Below are 20,361 nucleotides of genomic sequence, written 5' to 3' on the forward strand. Positions count from 1 at the left end.
CTTTAATAAAGATGCTATCCACCCTAATCCCTTATAAAATTGGGGGTCTAGGATAAAACTATGAAAGCCATGCCTGATTTCATAGTTCCACATTTGAACATTATGAACCTTTTGTTAATCGTGATATAGTGAAGTAAACCTAATAAGCCTTTTGCATGTCTTATTTTTCGACTGACTGAAACTAAAATTCAACACAAACCCACAAATGTACTAGCAAAATCAAGTATAAATTTCATTAATATAAGTTGTTGTGTTTTTGAATTATCGCGTTCACATGCATGAGAATGTGCACCAGAAAGAAGGCCAATCCTTTGATGGATTTCATTGAAATTCGTTCGTGAAAAGTCTATTCAATAAACACAAAACTGAGCACCAAATTTCATTTATCCAAGTCGTTATGTTTTGACGTATAGTGTTTACATGCATGGGAAAGTACAGATTGACAGGTGCTCAATCCTTTGACAGACTTGATTCAAAATTTGATGAATATCTACACTTTAGCTGCTACAATACCAAATTTACAATACCCAATATACCAAGTTTCATCTATTTAAACGCATCTTTGAGCTATCGTGTTTACACGTACACGAAAATACAGCTAGATAGAACGACCAATCTATTGATAGATTTCGTTCGAAATTAGACACAGATTTATACTTTAGATGCTAAATTTGTGTACCAAATTGTGCTAATCTAACTTTTTACGTATTTTAACTTTGACTTTCCCTTATAATCAAACAGTCAGAAAAGAGACTTCCCGTGAATGTATTTTGTCCAAAATTTAATAGAATATCAGCAAATTTGGCGTTAAAACCATATGCAAAAGTATTTTTGAAGTATCGTGTTCGCCGATAGGCAGACAAACAGGCATAATTTTTATTTTAGACTTGGAGAGGTATGAAACGTGATGTTTCGCCAAAATCTCGAATTCGAATTTTTCCGACGATTACAATACTTTCTATTCCTATATTTTGTATACTGTGGTGAATAGCATTCAACAGCTCAATACATCCCCACTCAACAGCCATATCGTTCTTCTCACCTCCGACTCATTGGAGGGAGAGTCTGTGGTGAATAGCATATAAGCCAGTTAACACCTACGCTACACGAGCAATTGTTTTGGTATCCTGGTCATGTTACTGGACTGCGAACCACAAGGTCCCAGGTTCTATCCTCGCGCATTCCAATCCGCCAAAATACAATATAAAAAAATTATATTGTTATCTGTTATTACTTGATTTGAGAATTGCGCTTTCGTTTGCATACATATTGCTGCTAAAATATCTGATCTTTCTGAAGATGTGAGAACTTCCCCCTCTCTTTTAAAACGCCCCTGAACCTGTGTACCGAATTTTATTACTATTCTTTTTTGTTATTTTCGCTTGAAAGATTACTCGATAGTGGTTGTCTGAACACCTTGTATTATAATTCGATCCACCCTGTTTATCAAATTAATTCACATTTTAGATATTCTGAACGATTCATAACCTAGAATAAATTAACGAAAATGGTAAAGAAGTTTTGATTTTTCATTACTCATATTTCTCTCGACTGTTCTTTCAAAATTAAATTTTTTCCTCACTGATCATTTCCAGGTTAGTATCCAGTTTCCTGATAAATACTGCCGAAAGCGCGAGCATTCTAGAGATCGAAAAAAGAATAAGGAGGTCCAAGTTAAATCGGACGAAGAAAATTTAAACAAACGATATGACACACCAGATCGAGATGGAAGGAACTCTCACTGCAACTCTTCGTTGAAGAACGGTGCAGTACCAATTTGTGCTGGAATCATAGCAGGTACTATAAGTTGCAATTTTTATTAGTCTACTTAAATCTATAATAACATTTGCGATGGATTCATGCAATCATAGTTATCATTGAAATCTGGGAAGGCCATTTCGTTTTTAAGAGGTTAAAAGTGAAAAGAAAAAAAAAAAAAAAAAAAAGAGAAGCTTTTGTAATTTTCGTATTGCAAAAGAATATTATTTATTTTACTTATAGTGGCCGCAGATATACAAGGCGATCGTAAAATTCTTTTAAGCCTTTAAATTTTAAACGGTGTCTCATAAAACCATTGAAATTATAAACACGCATAGTAATGTGACTACGTTGAATTTATTGAGATAAGTTACAGCGGCTCTAGCGGCGAAATAAGGAAGTTACAGCAAATAGCTAAAAGATAGATATCTATCAAAAGTTTCATGAAGTTATTTGTAAAATTGGGGGAGATACTTGCAATAATCGGATTTTAAATAACAAATATTATTCCAAATTGAAACAGTAAACCCCTTTTTTACAAACATTATTAAGATTTTTGATTTAATTTAATCATATCCAAAATAAGTTAATTTAAATTTAAGAGGAATTTTAGATATAACATTATGCCAAATTTGATAGGGCTGCTAAAATGAATGTTATAAAACGCTTTGAAATTTAACAGTTATTAGGTTTTATTTTAATAAGTTCTAGAACTTCGGCGGCAGGATGATAATGCCTCGTTTTCAAGATCAGAGATTCGAAACCTGATTCCACCGAAACATCGCCTTGTAGGTTACTCTGGTGCACGTTAAATCCGTCGAAACGAAACGTCCTCTCACTAGTATGTGAAAGGTGCTGGTTCAAGTGCTATCCTCGTCGCCATAGTCCAAAATTAAGTCCGTCCACGAGTAATACCCGTGTAGCTTCGAAACGTGATGTAATTGCATATAAATTAAAACTAAACTGAATAAGTTTAGCAAATTTTCAAACAAGATCTTAATCTGTAAGATTAAATTCTCAAATTTTTGATATATTGGAAAGCATCTGAAGTTCCTATTAGATATGCAAAATGAAAAAAAAAATGCCTAATATATCTTATGGCTTTAAAATATTATTTTAGTTTAATCAGATCAGAACAGAAGAGAGAGGAAGAAAAATCTTTACGGTCACAGACAGCGAAATCTCATTGATAATAAAACATATGACTTTGCAATGCATGCTAAACATATAAACAAACTTTGCAATGCATGCTATAATTTTTGATATTTGGGTATCTATGGCAGTGTATAAACATCTATTGCTGTTATATATACAATAATAATTACAATGCATAATATGTATAATTCATATTTAATATAAAACATGAGTATGATTCACTCAGTATAAGAAGATGATTGAATTGTGTTTATTCTATGAATTGTTCATTTACTGTTCTTGACTGCTATTTTTTGAACTTTTTGCCTCATTGGTTTCCTTGGGCTCCGATTGGACTTGTGGCAGCCTCGGTTTAGGGGCAAAGGTATGCAGATTTACGATGCGACACCCTGTTTGATCCACCGTGTATAAGCCATGTGGTTCGGTAAAATTCAGTCGTCTGCTCGCAGTTATAAAATCATTTTAGAATATAACAAATAAAATTCAGCTCGCATTCCTCCCGAGTATCATTAAAAGTATAACTAGACAAGACTATTAAAATAGAATTCAGATATTTTTTACAATCTTCATTTGCTCTATAAAAAGGCCCAAAATGGACCAGGACAGATTACTGAGCCGGATTAGGCTGGATTAGCATTCAGAGGGTTCGGAGGGTCAAATATAACAAGGGATGTCAGAAGCAAAATATTGAAAAGTGCTGTAAACCCATCAACATTTTCCACTTCTTATAACTGCCGAGGCTGCGTTTTAATACTGATCATGATTCTAATAATCATAATTTTTCTTTCAGCCAAAATCACCACAAATAATTTCACCACAAAAACACCAAAAATAAAAATTTTCTAATTTTTTTCATAATTTTCAGTTTTTTTTTTATCTGATCATAAGTTCAGAGTTTGGTTTATATCATTTATAACATTGAAAATATTCTAGATAGAGATAATTATATTTTTAAAAAATTCTGATAGGCTATATACCGCAAATGAAAATGACATAAAAAAAAATACACTTTTCCAGAAAACGCATTTAAAGGTCTTAATACAAAACAGAAAATTCTGGTGTATTAAAATATGAGTTTTAGAAAGTTAAAACTCGCCACATTTGCAAGTCAAACTTTCTTTTACTTCTTTTCTTTAATTTTATACAGTATTTTTCTTTTTTTTTTCTTTTGAAATTTTATATATTATTTTTGTTTTATATTGTAATAGGTAATAACTGAATTATAGGTAATTTCTAAATCTAAATCCAATCTTTGCGGATTTGCATGTAATTTTAAAACATAAGTGGATCAATCGGTATTTTTAAGTACTTGTGAATAGGTTACACATCCTTACATCGTTAATTAAATAATAACGCTACAATATCTGCTTCTTAATTTTTTTTCTGCTGATCTAAAACTTTTCTGAGCAAATTATTCCATTTAAAGTTGCTAAAATTTTCATTATTATTCTACAAATTTTTCTTGCAAAGTAGTGAATAAATTGATTTATTTAAAGCTTATTAAGAAAGGCCCCACAAATTATTTTGAAAAATGTCTTTATTATGCGACGCTATTTATACCAGAATTTCTTGCCCTAGTATATGGAGTTTGACTGCAGCAACAACAAAGAAAAAAGCAACTGCATTTACAATACATTGCATGTTTTCTAGAGTTTTAGCCCATTTTTTGGATAAAAATTTCATAGTAATTTTTTGTCTATAAATTTATTGTGGATTTTAACTTTTTAAGTATTTAATTTAATTTCATAAGTAATACGCATAATCTTTCCTTTTTGTATATGTCCTATTATACATTCTCTGGAATTTTAGCATTGTGGTTTTCTTGTAAATCTCTTTCACTGTTATAAATGCTTTAGAATCATAATTTCCATAATATATTCTTTAATTACAATTATCCCTCTGCTAGCTATCTTTTGAAAATTCTAAATGTTGCCCAAAATTTTCAGGTTTTCTAATAGTTTTTTGTAGTTTGACGACAAAGGTTTACTTATAATATTATTTCATTTACTTAAAGGTATTCCAACATTGCATCTTAATCTGAAATTTTCAAATTATTAACGGAAATAACTGGGACACGGCCATTTAGTTACACATGGCCTCCCTATTTTTAACATAAATTTAAAAGAAATAGTTCCCAGAAATCAATAAAACCAAAAATAAATAAAGGAAACTCAAGTTTACATTTTAAAGTAATAAATTGCTTGAGAATAAGGAAATGGTTATTCAAATAAATTGTTTGCTATTTTATAACTCTTTCAAAACCTACTTCCAGTTTATAATTTACGCTATAATTTTGCTTATAAAATTCATTAAAGCGAAAATAAAGCATTTTTGAATATGTGGTCTGTAATGGGAACAAATAAAACGAATTTCGAAAATTTTCAGAAAAATGAAGATTTTAGGGAAGACAGGCAGAATGCAATAATATAACTTATAACCGTTTTGATATTTTTTTACGGCTGTTTTCAAGAAAGGGGAACAAGTTTTCTAACTCATGCAATGAAGATGAACGTATTTCATGTTTCTATCAAATCTCTAAAAAATTGCATGTGCTTAAGAAAAAGATAAATGTCTTCACAATTATTCTTTTTTATACTCAAAACAACATCAGTAGAGAAAAAAAAATAGAATTTTCCCAGGGGAAAAACTCAATATTCGACTCAATGGCTCGTCTCACGTGTTCGAAGTCACGTATAGGTTCAACGAACTTTTTCAGGTAATTTGAAAGCGTTAACCTACAGACGTGTGAATTTGGCAGACGATAATGACGAGAAAACAAAGCGATAAACAAAAGACTTTTCTTAACAAATCTGCAGACGTAATTAGTCCGAACGTAATTCTAAAATATATATTCATTTAGACAAGAGAATTTCATCTGGAAGGTGGTGAAATAACTTGTTACGGTTTTATCAGATCGAAAAAGGAACGAATCTGTTTTTTGTCTACAGAGTTCGAACGCCTGATTGTTATTGAACAAACTCGAAGCAGAAGTTCGTTTCTTGCAGGCATCGGTACTATTGTCGTGGAACACGTGCCTCTCGAGTCAGTCAACCCGCAAAGAAAACAAATTTTATTCTTTGGTAAATTTAGGTTTTGATCGCCAGCTGCGAAACTAGATATTTTGAGCGACAAAGCGTGATGTAAGTAGGCTGCAATGAAAAATTACTCTGAGAGAGATTTTGGTTTAAGTTAAGTGCAGCAAATTGTGACGTATTAAAGCACGTCTTTTATTTCTTCCATCCCTTTATGATTCTTTCAAGAGGGAGCAATTATTCCTCCTTATTTTGCAAAATTTGGCTATAAAATGTGTGCAATTGCAAGCAGTCTGTCGTTTGTTTGTATTAACTGCAACACTGATGCAAGTGACTTTTACGTTATTTGGTTAAAAAATTTTAATTTTATTTTATTGTAAATCTCTAGAAAACATTTGTTGTCACTATGCCACATGAAAATGATAAGTAAATGTCTTGTGCATTTTAATTAATAAAATAATGGTAAGGGGAAAATAATTTTAGATAGTGTTGCTTTTATTGGAACAGCTTATCCCATATCCGGGACAAGTTATAACAGACGCAAAGTTTTTTTAAAAAAATATTTCTGATTCTAAAGTTAGCAAAATTGTTGAATGTTTTTTTATGCATCTTATGAATGAATAGTTAAACTATAAACAATAGTTTTAATGAAGTTATCGAAAACAGATTAAAAATATAAATATATATAAATTATATATATTATAGTTGCAAAAATTGCTGCAATTAGCTACAATTTTCCCTACTTGAGGGAGAATAAAAAATTTCAAATCAAAAATAAAAGCGCATAGTTTTTTTCTCCCACCAAGATGGCGCGAATAAAAAGATATAGAAATCTCTGTTATGAAGTAAAATTACTTCGTGTATACTGGAACATTAAAAAATATTTTGATTTGATTAAGATAACTTTATAATGAAAGGAGAAACAGGAAATAAAAACGAAGTTTTGTTTCATTTACAAATGTATTAAAAAGCACGAAATGAACCAGAAAGTAGGATAAAATGAATGACAGAAAAGAGAAATTTTAAGCTTTTTTTTTTTTTTTTTTTTGTGATATAGAAAATTCTCTAGCATTTTATAAGTAATCTGTTAATCCTAGCTGTCTTTGGCTACCAGCTAGTACGTTGGGAATATGGGCTATATTTATTTTCAATTTAATTTCTTCTGCAACCCTTAATATTCATGATTCCCCTTAGAAAATATTTTTAAGCGTCAAACTGTGATAAATATTAAAGTTGGATTATTTTAATAGTTTTGCACTTATTCTTTACATTGTGAATATCAATCATTCTCATTGAATCAAGTCTCATATCATAGTGTTATAAAAATATAACTAAGCTATTTTTTAATTGACGCGATTTTGTAATTTTATTTTTTTAATTCCGAGATAAACTATTCAGGTATTATACAAATTCTTTTCCCCTTAGCTTTCATCAATGGAAAAAGATATATTTGATACAATAATGAAAACAATTTGGATTTCAGTCCAAAAATTAACAAATTAAGCAAAAAATGAAAGAAATGTTTTTGAAAAATTGCCAAATCTGAGGGAAAATTTGCATGACAATTCAATTAATATCATTTGATAGACAATGTTTTAAATTTTAAAATGGTGCAAAAATAATTTTTTGTAATAATATTTTTTAGAGTCATCACGGTAAAACGTCAAAATGCCTCATGATTTTTAATAAATTAAAATTCTAATATAAATTTCGAAAAATGGTTCCGAGAGGTGTATTTTTACCCTTCACAGTTAATCTGCGTCAAATTTGGTAGTTCTAGATCAGACGGTTTGTCCTGTTGAAAGCCAACTGAACGCGTACACACTCATCTTTATTAGTAGTAGAGATTTCTATTTTAATACAGAGACAGCTGTGAACAGCAAGAATGACTAATTTCTCTTGTTTTTTTGTTTATTCAGGTATCCAGCTCTGTGGTCCGATGAGTTTCGGAAATTCATCGGGACGCATGTGGAGAGGAAATTGCTGCTGATTCGTGAAAGGGAAATGTAGCACGTAGCTCTTGCATCATAGTTTTCAATTTCCTGTGACACTTCTGAAGTTAAAATGAAGGATAAACAATATCAATAAAAATAATTTCGCTTCCATCAATTATTCCATGCCTCACAGATTAATCTTTTTTTCAATCAACTATTCATTTTTTTTATTATTAATAACTAACGCGTAGCTTCCGCAGAGGAAATAATTATGGGAAATATCGTTTGAAATTTGAAATAGCTATCTTGTTTAATTAGGAATGATAGAAAAAAATGGTATTTATTTTCCTGTCGACAATGAATACATTCATTGAAACTGAATGACATATAAAGGTAATGTATAAATAATATTTATTCTATTTTTTTTATTTTACATATAATAATTGTATTACGTCTATAATCTTCGTTCAAGTGCAAGCAATAAGTTGGCAAAGTTTTATCGCAATCGGATGAAGGGTACGGCAGTGGATAAAATACGAACAAACAAATATTCATTTTTTTATATTAGATTATTGCTTACGATTGGTTTTCTTGAAGAATTTATTTTTCCAAACACAGAAAAAGGAGTTTGCCAATAAGATACTAACAAGCATTTTTTTTTTTCGAAGAAGGGGGGGGGGCAATGATATTCTACTTATCGTGCACCGTCCACACTACAAGGTGATTAATTAATATCATTATTCGTTTTATATTATTAAAAACTGAAGCCAATGTATTATAATGTATTCAAAAATATTTATTTAATGTGATTACTACATCCTTTTTATGTTATCAGATTTGAAGCAAAGAATTGACCGAGTCTTTATTTTCAACCAAAGAACGACATTCGCGAAATTTTTCACTCTACGAGAAAGGAAATATCTAGGAATAATTTTTTTGATGGGATGGGGATTCATATTTTTTTTATGGACTAGAGCAGTCTAAATTGCTTTAAGAAGGCAGCTACGTACCAGGTTTTAGTTTAATCTGGACAATCATAAACCACTGATACCTGACATTGAATTACGAAAGTAAAATTATTGATAATAATAATAATAATATAAAAAGAACTGATTTGAATGTTAAATACAAAATGGAAATCTTATCAGGTGTGAAAATTTACCTAAAATGAGTCATGAAAACATTACAGCCTTTTTTCTGTAAAATTTTGAAAAATCGCAACCTTTCTGGAGCAAGGTCAAGCAATAGTTATTGATGATTTTGACAAGGACGAATGCACTGAAGAAAAATTACCAACGGAGTCGAAATGTGTCAAGTTTTTAACAGTGTGAAACACAGCTTGCGGCATTGTTCAACAAATTTTAAAGTAAAGTATAAGCAATATATATAAGCGACTGCTAAAGAATTAATTGTCGATAAGCAACGATTAATGAATTTTTTAATTACTATTTTTGAAATAAATTATGGAGGTATGTGCTTACACTCCTTTCTCACGATGATATAAAAATATAGTTGATTTTACTCAATTTTCGCTTACTGTTTTCAGTCGCTTAATATTATCAAAATTTTTATGATCTGAAGTGATCACGTTAAGCGGCAGCTACTATGCGTAAGTGAACAAAATTCAGTTTGAAGGTAAAGAGTTCAAGTAATGAAACTGTTCAATAAAATTGAAATTCGACTTTTTGGCCTGGAAATCCCAGTTCGATCTGTCCCCCCTCCCTCCCCGAAATGAATCCTTCGTTAACCACTTCGCTCTCAAAGATTTTCTAAAATGTGTGCGGGGTAATTTGAATGATTATACCGCTGCGTCAATAATATAGGAAATATAATGAACTTAAAATATTTGCCCCTTATTGCGTCACTGCCCATGCGGCTACTCTTTAATTAAGAGGCATGACCCGCCATCGGAGTGGGGGTAATTCCATCTCACATCATTTCAGTACCTACAAAGGAATCGATAACTTACTTACTTATAAGTAAATTTCTCATTCCCATATTTAAGGTGGATCCTTCGATAGATAGAAACTACATTTAAAAGCTATATATTTTAGATCGTCAACATTTCAATCGTAAGTATATATTTTCTGCTAACTAATTTAATTAAAATTTTTATGATGCTGTTCATTGACATTTATATATATATATAAAATTTAGATACTAGGTGAAATTTTATAACATTTGATTGTTATTGATTCATTTGTCCTTCATTCGGTTATAATAAAACACGGTACTGCTAGTTGAGCGCTTCCCAGAATTCTTTAGCACATCAGTGACATAATTAATGAGCTGATAAGATCTTCCGCAATTATTTCAAATCTAAATGATGTGCATTAAGGCCAGTAATAATAGTATGGCTGTTGGAAATTCTTTTCGAACTGACTGATAACAATTTCAACGATTGTGACATGATTATTATTTTTGAAAGAATATTAGTATAACTTCTCAGAGGCAGATCTAGAAGTCAAATATTTTATTTTATTTTATTCCGGAGTAAATTCGTTCGAAAGAACGTTTCACATAGCTGATTTAACAGAACTTTAAATATAATTAAAAATATTTAGCATTAAATATTCAAAACATTCTGAATCATCGAATGTATTTAATTAGCTTAAAACTCCATTAGTATTCATAACCGTGAAATTTAATACGAAAGACACATAACATATTATTAACTTTTCAAAAAAATGCAATTAATTAAAAAAAAGAAGCTGATATAAAGAACAACAGTTGAGATTGCTAATTAAATTGATTTATCAAGCATTGTTTTAATTTAAAAAAATAGACAAATTTGAAATAACGATTGATGAGAAAGATCTCCATTATTTCGCAAATTCATTTATAAATAAAGTATTTGTAGAGAGTTGGAGTTTGATATTAAAAGAGAAAAATGAGAGAGAGAGAGAGAAATGAATATTCAATTTTCTAGTCTAAAAGACCTTAGTGTGATGTATTAGGTTTGTTCGTTTAATTTTATATTTTCAAATATATATTTTTAATTAGAGCTATAGTAACGTAAACTGAAAAAGGGGACTTCATATCGTCGCAACGCCCATATGTTTCAATGCAGTATTTAAAACCATGAAAAAATATTGTTGTAAAATGTACTTAAAAATATTTTTTACATATTTATTAAAATTAAAGAAAAAAAATTCTACGCCCTAATAAAATTTATATAATCAGAAAACTAACGTTTTGAAATTTGATTGTGTAAATATAGTTTTTGGGTAATAATATATTTCTAAAATATTGATTTTTTTTTTTAACATTTTGATTAATTTCAATAACATTTCTAAAGCCTCTTTTTTAATTGAGCTTTTAACTCCAAGAAGTAATTATGTGTCGAATTTGGAAACCCTAACAGTATGCCTAATATAAAGGGAGGTTGAACGATTTTTTAAGTATTGTATGTCGCGTGAAACGTCATGCATGAGTTATATCTAATCTATTAACTTCATATTAGTAGAAACAATATACTTAATGTGAACAAAAAACAGAGCTCTGATATTAATTTTTTACTCAGTTAGCCATGAATTTAGCACCCCGCGGAGTGGAACGATGGTTTTAAATTCAAGCCACGATTCGAGAAATATTTAAGCATGTACATGTAATTTATACATGTTTATTACGTCAATCTTCTTGTTGGTGCTATATGGATTATTTGGAAAAAAAAAAGAATGTTGACATAAATCCTACTATTATCTCATCATGTCATGAAATAACGAAATCATTTTCCAATAATTCTCTTATAGTTAGTATTCAGAATATATTTTTAATCTAATGAAAACGATTTAGTAAGTTAAAGATTCCAAGGCATTCTAAGTTTCAGGGTTTTTATTTTTCTAGAAATTAACGCAGTTACTTGGCGAAAAACGAATGAAAGCAACATTCATTCATGTTTAATTACTTTGCTTTGCAATAAACATTGGAGCGGTTTATAATATTTTTGCATAATTCTAGTAATTTGAATAATCCGAAAGTTGTTCACTAAAAAAAACAAAAACAACAACAACAAATGGAAGGAAGGGACAAGTATTATAAAGAATTGCTCTGTAATAGACGGACTTTATATAAATAGTATAGATTTATATAAATGAAATGATACAAATCTGTTTCAGAATGCAACTGTTGATGCAACTAAGCCAGAGGAAAGTAAGACAGATGAATCAAGTTTGAAATATTATTGAGTAACAATGCTTCGGATTAGAACTTCGGAATTATTTTTCTTTTTTAAATGCGGTAAATCCTTTCTGGTCTGTTTCTCTAAGCTTTTTTTTTATTTTTTATCTTCATTCCATGTGGATTTCTATGTCCATCTGAACAACAAAGCCATTGTTCAAGCAGTAGCAGCATGTGTCACTCATTGGTGGTTCATCTTACGGTTATTTTTTTTTGGGGGGGGGGAAGCCGTTTCTTTTAAAGGCAACTATTTTTAAAAAAAGTAATTGTAAATAACATTTTGAATTCAGTTTCTGGATACTTCAAACCAGGCAATTGTTTAAAAAATAATTGAATAATTAACAGCAACCGTTTTAAAATTTTTAGAAAGTATTTGCAATCATTATATTTTAAGTAGTTTTCATTTTCTTTTTGAAAAACTTTATTTATCCAATTCTTTTTATTTTAATTAATTATAGTTGTAGTAATTTAAGTTAAACATTCACGATCCTACCACGACACACCGAAATCTATCGTCACCGCAAATCAAATCGAAAACCCTACCAAAATTGGTATGGCATTGTTTGGGAAGTTGAATATCTAGCATGCGCTAATTTCTATTAGCCCATTTTTATTACATAATTTTGAATAGACGAGTACTGGGAGATAGAGGCTTAAGATACTCGGAAGGGAGGATGGATTCGCGATATACCTTAGTAAGGCGTTCGCTTGGAGGTGGGGTGGAGTGAAAGTGGCAACAAATGTCCGTGAATGATCGGCCTAAATTAATAAGGTAAGAAAAGGAATTCTACGACTCCACTGAATGATCTCCAATGTGGAATGATCGTGAATGAAAGAGTTTGAAAAAAATCTTCAACTAATAAAATAACTGATATAATAAATGATGGTAAAAAAGTATTTAAATTATGTCCAGCATTCATCCTTTTACTTTCTTTTCTCATACTTCAAATAAAAAAAGCTTTGATGTCTACTAGATAACATTTAAGACAAACTAAATCTTATTAGATTAATTAAAACATATTATAGTTCTTATCGAAACAAAAACTGGAGGAAATTTTATCACAATTTTTTTCTGGTGGTAAATGCTTCACTGGCTTTTCTAGGAAGTAATTTTTTTTTTTAAATTGGCAACATATATTTTTTTTTTTGAGCATCCAGCAATAAATCTCCGTACCCTAATAAATCAACTGTGAATTCTGAGGTATTTTATTATATGGCTAAGAAAAAATGCAGCATTTTTTTTTTGTTCTGGATTTTGGTTAATAATTTGTTAAAATATTCTGAGTTATGGCCAGCATAACATTTTCCATATTCCCTTAACAAAACAATGTGGAATTATTTTATCCATGACAAAAGATTTAATAGACCTCAATACCGGACAAAAGGAGGGCCTAGGTTATTGATTTTGCAGGACCTAGAAACAAATTTCATGCAAAAAAAAAACAATAATTTATTGTATTTCATTGTTTATTGCATTGTAAAATATATATGAAAAGAATTAAGGAAGGCCTAAAAATGATAAATGATTAAACTACTTTTTTAAAGTTAATATTTCAATTATCAAAAAATGTTTAGTAAATTAGAAAACAAAAATGGTCTCCTTATTAGCTTATAAAATATAACTTGATAGGCGAATCATTAAAATTTACTGTTTTTCCTCTTCTAGTTTTGTAGCCTTTTACTTTTTTATTGATAATGTTATTACAATTTAGTTTTTTTTTCTTCGGATTAGACAAATAGAATACCAAAGTAAGTAAATAGTTCTTGTCTAGTCCTGGATGTCACGCAATTTATTATTATTATATTTAGTCATGTGAAATTCAAAAACCCTATTTATCCTGGATTGGCAGACTAGAAATTTTCAAAAATTGAGTGATGTTTTAAAAATGTTTATGTTTAAGATTTAAAAAAGAGAAGAAACAAAATAAAAAAAAAGTATTTTCTTTTTGCCAAATCAGTCAGTGATGTGGACCCACAGAAACGTGGGAGCTCGAACAGTTTGCAGTCTCCTTGGAACGACTCTAGAGGCAGCGCCCACTCTAATTGTTATGTCGTCCTGGACAAAAAGATAAATTGCCGTCCTTAAGCATATAAATATTACAAATATATGTTTATTTTATTTAAATAAAAGTCAAATAATTTTAAATTATAGTAAAACATATTTTTAGGAAGAACTATGTAGAACAACATAAAATTGATAATCAAATAATGCAGGAAGTAATTAAGAAATACCTATCCTTGACCACAAACTATTAACCACCATTTTTAAAAATTTTCAGTGTTATTAAAAATGTAGTGTTGCATAATCAAACAAAAATAACATAAGCTAAAGCTAAGATTATAAGAAGCTTTTGTTTTCTCCCTCTTAGTTCTGAAACTTTTTAATCTCATCTATTAAGTCGATTTTATCAAAAGTTTCAAACTCAATTGTCAAATTGGTCAAACCATTAAGACGATTCTGGGTAATATTCGAGTGTAAAAAGTTCTTAAGAAAAACTTCTTCCGTCACTTTCTACGGTTATTGCTAAAGTTGGCAATATGAAGATTGCCTTTGTTATCTGGTTTGGTACTTTGATTAGGTTTCTCCCCCTCCCCCGAAAAGCTCAGATACTGCCGAAATTTCTTTTGTTAATTCTATAGCATTTATATCAACAGAATCACCATCAGTTAAAATACATTCCAACTTCCTATGATTTAGTAGCGTTTCTTTAGGCGTAGGGTTTAAAAGAATTGAAAATAATTATTATGGTCACTAAGTTGTCCAAATCTAGTGTCTAGTGCATTTAAAGCTTTCAAAAATTATTGTATTAAGGCAATTTTGTATTTTTTACCAAATAACTATTGAACACAAAAATTTAAATTGTTAAATACAATTAAATAAGGCCGATGCCTTATTAAAATGTGAATTTTTTGATTTCATAAATTCTTAGGAAAGCGCCATATACATCTTATCTTATAAGCTATCTAGTGTCACTAAATAGCTCTAAGTTAATCTTTGAACATGTTTTAAAAATATTGTCCATCAGTGAGCAGATGCAAAACAACAATAAAGATAATAATAAATTCGCATCATATTGAAGAATATTGCCAATCCGTAAGCAATTGCAAAACAATAATAATAATAAATTCGAATCATATTTAAGACATTAGTGGCCTCTAAGGATGCTTTTGCCATATCATTAACAACTCGATTGGGTAAGTTGCTACTACACTGGATAAAGAACACAGGATAAAATTGTTTAATTCTAGATTTGCACTTTCAACTTATCGTTCCTCATATTAGACCTGTTGTCATATTCCTGTTCTCTGATTTCCTGGAACTTTAAATTCAAATCATTGAGTTTTCAGATATATTATGTTTCCCAGTAAATATTTCAACTGGTAGAAAGTCTAGAAAGTTTTCATTAATTTTTGTTTCAAACTCATTGACATCAAGTTTATTGATTAAAACATATTTAATTATAGGAGCTATTTGTTTTACATTGATAATGTCAGGAGTACAATTTAAAATTCTGAGACATTATTTGGATTTTTTTTATTTCATTAACAAAATGAGCCTAGACGATTTGATGAATCAGCAGATTCATTACCTCATTTTGTATATTTTCTCCAAGATAGTGATCTTTAGTCTCTTCTTTTTGAGCATTTTACAGACATACAGTGGCTCCGAAAATTGAGTATACACTATACTCTTTCTTCTATAATTTTATTCTTTTTGATCTTAACATTCCTATTTATAGCTAATATTTATAAGAACGACAAAATATACATTAACAAAAGTATTAGGATAAAAAACAAAGCGGAGGAATCAATAATATTTTTAGTACAGTAATTTTTATGTCAAAGTTACAAATTCCAAAGTCACAAAATTGAGTATACACCTTATAAAATATGTGACTTGACTACCACTATTTATTTTCAAATGAATAAGTAAAATAGTTTTGTTACTTTAATTGGCAATCATTGATTTCCAAGCGAAAAAAACAAAAAACAAAAACGTTTTGGTTATCATAATGAGCTCCAGAAACGAAACAAATGTTGAAATTCTGAAACTTGTTATTCGATTGTCTGAAGATGGTAAATCTCTATGAAAAATTGCAAGGGAAATTCAACGCAGTGGCGGATGCGTTCAAAAGATTATCCAAAAGTATAAAATGTATGGACAAATTGCTAACAAACCTGGAAGAGGAAGAAAAGAAATCCTCAGTGCCACGACCAAGAGAGGAGTTGTTCGAGAGGTAGCAAACAATCCTAAGGCGAGTACTACAAAAATTGCTACATCTACTTCAAGAACAATTGGAAAGTGTGTTTCTGCAGAACAATCCGAAAAGCAAATTATAATGGTCGTGTAGCCAGAACAAAACCCTTCATTTCCAAAGTAAATCGAGAGAAAAGAATTTCATTTGCTAAAAGTCATATTTCAAAGCCTCCTGACTTCTGGAATCAAGTAATATTCAGTGACGAAGGCAAGTTCAATGTTTTTGGTAGGGATGTCCGATGCTTTGTTTGGAGAAAGCCCAATTCTGAACTTGTTCCTAAAAACACCAATCCTTGTATCAAGCATGGAGATGGTTCATTTCTTGTATGGGGCTATGTGTCTGCAAAAGGAGTGGGAAATTTAGTTTTCATCGATGGAATCATTGACAAAATTTAATATTTGGATATATTGAAGAACAATTTAAAACAAAGTGCTCAGAATTTGGGTTTAGGGTCAAGTTTTCTGTTTCAACATGATAATGACCCGAAACATACACCTAAAAAAGTTATAGTTGCTGTAAAATGCAATTGCACACCCCTCCTCAATCTCCAGATCTGGGAACAATTAGGAAAATCAGTTCAATAACACGATATTAGGGGCAAGAAACACTTAAAAAGAATATTACAAGAAAGATGGTCGAAAATATCCGTCGAAACAACTCGACTTCTTGTCAACTCAATGCCACACCGTTAACAAGCTGTTCTAAATGGAAAAGGATATGCAACAAAATATTAATTTATATTTTTCTCTTTCTGTTGACATATTTTGCTAGATGTATACACAATTTTGCGACTTCGGAATTTGTAACTTTGACATAAAAATGACTGTAATAAAAATATTATTGATTCCTCCGTTTTGTTTTTTAGCCTAATACTTTTGTAAATGTATATTTTGTTGTTCTTATAAATATTAGCCATAAATAGGAATGTTAAGATCAAAAAGAATAAAATTAAAGAAGAAAGAGTATAGTGTATACTCAATTTTCGAAGCCACTGTATATCTCATAATGGATTCAAATTCAGATAGCTACTGACCTATTTATTGGAAATTATCATTATTATACAAATTTCCGATTGTATCTTGAAAAACCCGACATCTTTTATCAAGCCTTTTAGTTACTGCTACATTTCGTAAAAGTATCTATGATTTATTTCGGCATTAAAAATTCATTCGCAAGCAGCCACTAGTTTTTTTTTTCTTAAAAAAAATATTTATTTAATTTAAAAACGCTTTCATTGATTCCATTTGGTAATCATTTTATGATAAAATCGTGTCTATCAAAATAAACAGTTTAATTACAGGTACACTTACCTTTAAAATTAATAAATCACATTGAACTAAAATTGCTAAATATCATAAATAATATGAAATTGCATTTTTCCATCACCATTGACATATTGCCGAGAATAAGGCTATTTTGTAACGAAATACTCATTCATAATATAATATTCTATACTTCTATATAATATAATAGAGATATATTATTCCTATTTTCATACTCCTTTAAAGTTAAGATCAAGCAGCGCCCTGCATGTGTGCTATTCTACGCAGTGTACGCCTCACATATTCTGAATTAATTTATGAGCAGAATTATTATTAAATTATTAGTTCATATACTTTTTAGAAATTGTGGAAATTTAATATATTTATGTAAGTTTATATAGTAAATTTATATTATTTAATGTGTTTACATTTAAATAAATAAAAACGATTTATTTAATTTTGTTTGTAAAACAGTCGCTTAAAATTGCAAGTTCTTCACTTTCCGGTAATATACATATTCATTCTCAATGTCTCAGATTGGTATTCGACTTCTTAAAAATATCTCGTTAATTGGCTCCGGTTGACATATACAGATTGCCCTAAAGATTGTTTACAAAAGAATCCCCTTTCAAACCTCCATATCCCTCAGATCTTTAAATATTGCGTTACTACTATCACCCATAATACTAAGATTTTCTGTTCTTCCGTGAATGTATATAATCCATAGGAATAGCCTTTTTGTGGAATTATGGATTGTAAATACTTTTGAATTTCAAACATGCACATTATAAATACGAAATGTAAATTTTTAGCGAAAGAAAAAAAAATCGACATGAATGAATTTCGAATAATCAGGTATTTAGTATGTCAATATTTTTCTCACACTTAAAACTGACATGCCATCTCCGAGTTTTGGCGCTCAAGACAAATATCTGCGTTGCCCGGCCCTGGAGCCCTGCTAACGGCTCTAGGCCCAGAACAAAAATTAAATTGAGTCGGTCTAGAATTCACAGCCCTACGAACCAGAAGTCGAGATAATGCCATCCCTTCACATACAACAATGTGCTAACTCATGCATGAAATTATCAAAAAAAAAAAAAAAAAATCATTTAAATCTATTATTAAGATGAAGAAGAAATGAATTTGGAAAGAAAAATTACTTGAACTGGCCTAAATATCGCATGTTGCATTCACATTCTTATATAAATTGAAATAATAACAAATGCCCCCGCAAAAAGATGAGCCATCCAACTTATGAGGTTAACTAGATCCATATATCAGGAGAATAGAAATGTGTGTGTGTATTTCATGTTTAATTATTTTAAATCCTTGTTTGGGAAATATGAATTTTCAAATTTCGGATTTTGAAATTTTTAATATACTTTTTTAAGATAGATACATTATCTGTGAATTGTGTAATATGAAAACTTTTTATCGAAAAAAATAAGAAAAGGATGGAAGCCAGCATTATAAAGATTTGCTGTAAGACAGATAAATTGATGATTAGAATTTGTAAACTGCTTGACATTAAAATCGGTATGCAACAAAATGTAAGTATAATCTCACTATGATGGTTTTGATTAGAGATTCAAAATCGCTCAGACTTCTTAAAACGTACGATAAACAATAATCTGAAATTCCTCCCATTTTTTTATTTTCTCGTATACGAAGAATACAAAGAGCAAGAACTGTAATCTCAAAAATTTCGACTTGTTGATTTTGACGAATCTTTGCGTTTCAGGTTTCCCCGATTTAAAATGGAATTATGAAATGGGAAATTGGGAAAAAAATGGAATTATGTCTATTTGTAACCACGATAACTCAATAATACTTTGAAATAGACTACTGAAATTTGGTATATGGTCTTTATAACAAATTTATCGATTTTTATCAAATTTTGAATGAAGTCCATCCCCAAGAAGTTTGTCCGTCCAGCTATTTGAATATAAGTTAATATAATAACTGCAAAACGAAAATAGCTAAATGGATACAATTTGAGATACAAACTTAATATCTGCAGTATAGATATGCATCAGATTTGGAACGAAATCCATTAAAAGGTTGACTGTCTGTCGGTCTGCTCGTTTCCATGTATAAGAACATGATAATTCAAAAATGTACACATAGGCAAATGAAAGTTAATTCACAATTTTAGCATCTTAAGTACAGCTATGTATCAAATTTGTGACCAGATCCATCAAGAAGTTGATCGATTATCGGTCTTACTTTCGCAAGTATATAGATGCGATAGCTAAAAATAAACAATAATTTAAATAAATATGTGATCTATTGTATCTGTATCAAATTTTAATTCCAATCGATCGGAAAGATTTCGTCCGAAAATGCATATTCTATTTTCTAGCATTTATGTATTAACAGCATCACAACTGTTAATCACTTAAGATCGTAAGCTATTAGGCTGTTTTGTAACTGTTGTTCGCTAATGGAATACCGTTAATATTAATAGTACATTTATTAGAGAGTATGTCAGAAAGATGGAGTTCAGGGTGATCATTTCCGCTGGTTGATTTTGATTTTTAGTTCTCTTTAAAAAGAAGAAGGGGGGGGGGGTGGAAGAATAAAAAAGGAAAGAAATGCATTTATGAATTCTTATTCTTGAAAATTTGTAGTTCAGACTCATGAAGGGTAGTCGCACGATTGTCTTCTTTTTCAAGACACGTGATCTTTTCTGGTAATGAATCAACGTTTTATGTCCATTCACATTGCGTGATGCCCTCAGGTGGGTAAATAAGATTCAGTTCCAAGAAATGTACTTTTACTA

At 30.0% G+C, this 20,361-nt stretch overlaps 1 protein-coding gene across 1 annotated transcript in view; it reads left to right on the forward strand.

The window, feature by feature from the left end:
• Positions 1–7,935, forward strand: part of LOC129962936 (uncharacterized) — a 29,236-nt gene extending 21,301 nt beyond the window's left edge. The window contains exons 5-6 of the mRNA XM_056076939.1: positions 1,596–1,797; positions 7,865–7,935. Coding sequence (XP_055932914.1) covers positions 1,596–1,797; positions 7,865–7,935 — 273 coding nt within the window. The remainder of the gene's footprint in view (positions 1–1,595; positions 1,798–7,864) is intronic.
• The last annotated feature ends 12,426 nt before the right edge of the window (positions 7,936–20,361 follow it).

The sequence above is a fragment of the Argiope bruennichi genome, chromosome 3 (assembly GCF_947563725.1).
Source record: "Argiope bruennichi chromosome 3, qqArgBrue1.1, whole genome shotgun sequence".
In the NCBI taxonomy this organism is placed as follows: domain Eukaryota; kingdom Metazoa; phylum Arthropoda; class Arachnida; order Araneae; family Araneidae; genus Argiope; species Argiope bruennichi.